Source organism: Limulus polyphemus, unplaced genomic scaffold (assembly GCF_000517525.1).
Source record: "Limulus polyphemus unplaced genomic scaffold, Limulus_polyphemus-2.1.2 Scaffold1, whole genome shotgun sequence".
Lineage (NCBI taxonomy): Eukaryota > Metazoa > Arthropoda > Merostomata > Xiphosura > Limulidae > Limulus > Limulus polyphemus.
In genome coordinates this window covers 3,829,698-3,834,041 of record NW_013665611.1, presented here as the reverse complement: position 1 = coordinate 3,834,041, position 4,344 = coordinate 3,829,698, and the positions used below count along the sequence as shown (strand labels likewise).

The 4,344-nt window shown below is 28.1% G+C and overlaps 1 protein-coding gene across 1 annotated transcript in view; it reads left to right on the top strand.

The window, feature by feature from the left end:
* Nucleotides 1-4,344, top strand: part of LOC106461511 (probable ATP-dependent RNA helicase DDX43) — a 43,875-nt gene that overhangs the window by 29,436 nt on the left and 10,095 nt on the right. Inside the window, exons 12-13 of the mRNA XM_013921373.2 lie at nucleotides 2,473-2,580; nucleotides 3,869-3,943. Of these exons, the coding sequence (XP_013776827.1) occupies nucleotides 2,473-2,580; nucleotides 3,869-3,943 (183 nt within the window). The remainder of the gene's footprint in view (nucleotides 1-2,472; nucleotides 2,581-3,868; nucleotides 3,944-4,344) is intronic.

Sequence of the window (4,344 nt, the reverse complement as noted above, 5' to 3'; positions counted from 1 at the left end):
AATGTGACTGTACTTTAACAAAATATTAGTCTACTAAAACACAGCCAAGACAGGTTACTTTTTACAGACCAAAGGTCAGTTTTATGTTATTTGATAAGGTAACATGAGTGCACGTGAGCCACACCATTGTAACTTTTGTATTGTTAGCCAGGCATGGCTGAAAGGTCAATATCGTAAAAAAATATATATACATAAATGTATAATGTTATGAGATTTAAGCCATTTAATCTAAACAATTATGATTGCATGTTATAATGTGTGTGTTCATTTTAGAATGAAAGAGGCATAATTTATATTTATTTCATAATTTTTTATGGTGGTTACAAGATCAGTCAAATCTATCAAACCCGTACAGAGATTAATTACTGAATATAACAGATAAAATTTAAAGTTTTTTCTTAAGAAACGTTTGATAACTATCTGGACATAATAAAGATTTTGCATTTGAAATTTGAAAATTTTCTGATGCATAAAACTATTTTTAATCTTAAAATGAAAATTACTTTGCATGATAGATAGGCAACATGCAAAAAAGAAAAAATAGAGATGAGAAAAGCATTGCTTTACAAACCTTAAGACTTAATAAAAAAAATGTAATATTTTGCATATGAAAGCCTTGTAATGTTTACTGATAATCTACTAATTTAAAAGTTATAGCATGAAAACTATAACAAACACAAAATGGTGACGAGGTTCGTCTCAGGGACTGAGCCCAGGTTGAAAGAGTTAATGGATGATATACATTTTCTATTAACACTTTCGCAATGGGCTTGGTATAAAATGCTGAGTCTGTATACACACATTTGCACTTATTATGTATTTATACTAGAACTTTTAATACAGTATGTGTATCTTCACAAAATTTGGTAGACGTTTGGGAAACATTACAAGTTTTTTTGTACACAAAGATCAAATTTTTTTTAATGAAATATTTTTACTAAAGATTTGTTTGTGAATATATGGAGCTTGTTTCATTACTAGTCTGAGTGCAAAGTGATTTTCATGTTCTAATTAAAAATACTATTCTTTGGCTTAAAAATGTCAAATTTCATATGAATAATCTCTAAAACTTCCTAAATACATTTCAGATGTTTGTTTTCAGTGAAACTTTATATTTTATATGTTATTTTTTCTACCCTAACTTTATACAAGGCTGGTCAATTTGACTGACCTCGTAACTGCCAAAAAAAATTGAAATAAATGTAAATTACTTTTTTTTTTCTTTCTGTAATAACTTCAAATTGTAGCATGAAATTTCATTTGTTTATCCTAAGTAGCTTTAAACTTGTAACAGGATACAACTATTTATACTTAAATTTTATTATTTTATTGCCCTTTGAACTGGGCCTAACTACTATTTGCATCATTATAAAGTTGTAAATCACTTGCGGAACATGGGGCTCATGTTATGCTATCAAATTACATTACTCACAAGCTACTCCGAGCACTTCGTGAAAATTTTTTATTATTATTATTTATTTTACCTAATCTAGCCTGAAGAGATTCCTATTTTTACATTTCAGTTACTTTTATAATAATAAATAAAGAATACACATGAAAAACAAGAAATGTAGTACTTACCTGGACCTTCTTTTTTTTTTTGCTGTCAATGACATTTAAACCTACTTTTTTATACTAATGGTGATATTGTAATAAATAATTTTTATTTATTTAAATAATGCACCAAAGAATATACAATAATAACATGCAAAAAGCAAACAATTTTCCTGGCTTTATAACTATGTGACAAGTGCTGTTTCAAATTCATTCAAGATATGTTTCCCTTGGGAACGAAGTTTGTAATTAAAGAGAAATTAACAATTCTCTGTTCAGAAGACATAATATAATACTTCATTTAATAGATGAAAACCTTGGCTTTCTATTGGTTATAAATAATATATTATTAAATGTAAGAGGGAACTATTAACAAATCTGGAAAGAGAAGATTTGACAGGTGGGTGTGGCAAGAGGGATCTGATTTTCTTTATGATGGCTCTGTAACCAAACAAGATTAAATACTATAAAAAATTGTTTGTCTGAGCAATGACGATTTGATAGTGAGAAATTTACATTAAATTTCATACTTATTGGATGGGTGATGAATAAATTACAGAAGAGGGGATGCCTAGAGAAAAAATGTCACATTTCTCACACAAGGAGAAATTCAGGATTTTTTTTTATATTCCTTATAAAATTAATAACTCAAAACTTCTATACTATTCAAATATAGATTATTAGCTACAATTTTATGCTGTACTAATTGCTATAACATAAACAAAGAGTAGTCTAATTATAATTTCAATGTATGTCATTAAAAACCTCGTGACATGCACAGTAAAGGATGCTAGTGCAGAGAGGGTTAAAGTATCGTATACATATTTTACTCTTAGTTAGCAGAATTGTTTATAAAAGTATTGCAGTTATGGAGGTTTTTATTGTTATGCTCCAGATTGTTTTTTGTTTTATGATCAGGGAACAAAGTGACAGGGAACAAGCATTGGAAGATCTCAGAACAGGAGAAGTCCAGATTTTAATTGCCACTGATGTAGCTTCTCGAGGCCTTGACATCAAGGACATAACGTGAGTTTTATTTGTTTTTTAAAATATATATATATATATATATACCCCTGATGATGACAAAACCTTGTTGAAACGTTGTACATTTGCTGTTATGTTAAACTTATATTAAAGTTTTTCTTCATTACCCATTCAAGCCATCTCCAACCATTAATAGCAATGTTACGTTTGATCATTAGAGTTTTGAATAAAAACTAGTTCAATAAAAAAAAAATTGTTTAAATTATTGGTAGGGGGGTGAATACTTTTGCAAGGCACTGATATATATTGTTAGACCAATGTTGTTTGATGTTTTTATATGTAAAGTTTAAGAATATTTTAAATTTTGTTTGTAGCAAGTAGTTTGTTTTATTCACAAAAGCATTGACTTTGAAAAATTCTTGCATATTAATATCACTGTTCCATGTCACTTTGGAAGAATATTTGAGTGATATTTGAAAATTGGTTGAAAGTGGCATCAATGTATTGAAACTATTCACTTTAATAGATTAATGGATGTTTTATATAAAAGCATGATGTGGGGGGTGTTATGTGTGTTATCACATAAAAATGTTTAAATAAACCATTTAATAAGAGAGAAAAAAACTAACTTTAAACCAGTTAGTATTGATTATATTAAGACATGACAATACCCTCCCACACGTGCATGTGTGGGTCTTGTTACAAATTTTATTATGGTCTTAGGAAAACTGTATAAATGATAATTTTTAACAGAACTATCAGTAGCACTTAAATCATAACAGTTTATAATGAAAAGGCACGAGTTAACTTTAAAATAAGGAAAACATTAAGCTAGGTTTGTGATGTGTTCAGATCTAATATGGATGTATATTAAAAAGATTTAAGTAAAATTAAGTATTTTTAAGCTGTCATAGTAATCATGAAATAAAATAAATTAGGTTTCATTTAATATCAAAATAATGACCTTAGTAAGGAATATACAGCAAAGAACAAAGTAATCCAAACAAGTGAATAAAACAAAAACTTGTAAAAATATTAATCAACAGATGCAGGATAATGGGTGGCATAGATAAAATTAATACTTGATCAAAATATTCATGCAAAACTTGAAAAAAAAAAGTATTTAATAATGATGGTCTTCATATTTGTCTCTACCCTAAATCTAGGAACGAATGATTGGTTGTAACAAACTTCCGTATACTGTTTTTTTTACACCTATTCATTTCTGTATTTTAGTTTGTATTTATAATTAGAATTCAATTTTGTATGATTTTTAATTCCACTCTTTTTGCTGACCTGAGTTTATTTTTTGTGTAATCAAACTGCACAGCCATATCTTTAACTATGACTTTCCGAGAAACGTAGAGGAATATGTCCATCGAGTGGGACGAACAGGAAGAGCTGGGTAGGTGCACTTTTACCTTCAAAACTTAACCTTAAATTTTCATTAAGAAGGTTAGTAAAGAATTGTTATTGCTAAAAAAAAAAGGTCTCATAATTTTTATTTTGATATACAGGATTAACTCCATCATGACTGGTGAGCACCTTTCAGGTTTCAGTGCATGTGAAATTTGATTATTTAAGTAAAAATAGTAATTCTAACTATCTTTAACAATTTGAAACTCAAAAATATCTTTAGAGTAAGTATTTTGTTATTTTGTAACATTTGCTAGTTTAATTTGCAAAGAAATCGATAAACATTTTCAAACATATATTTTGTGCACAGTAACAATTATGCAAGTGTTGAATCTAAGTTTCAAATGGATAGCAACTGCCTGTTGTAGAAAAACTACAAATGTAGAGGAC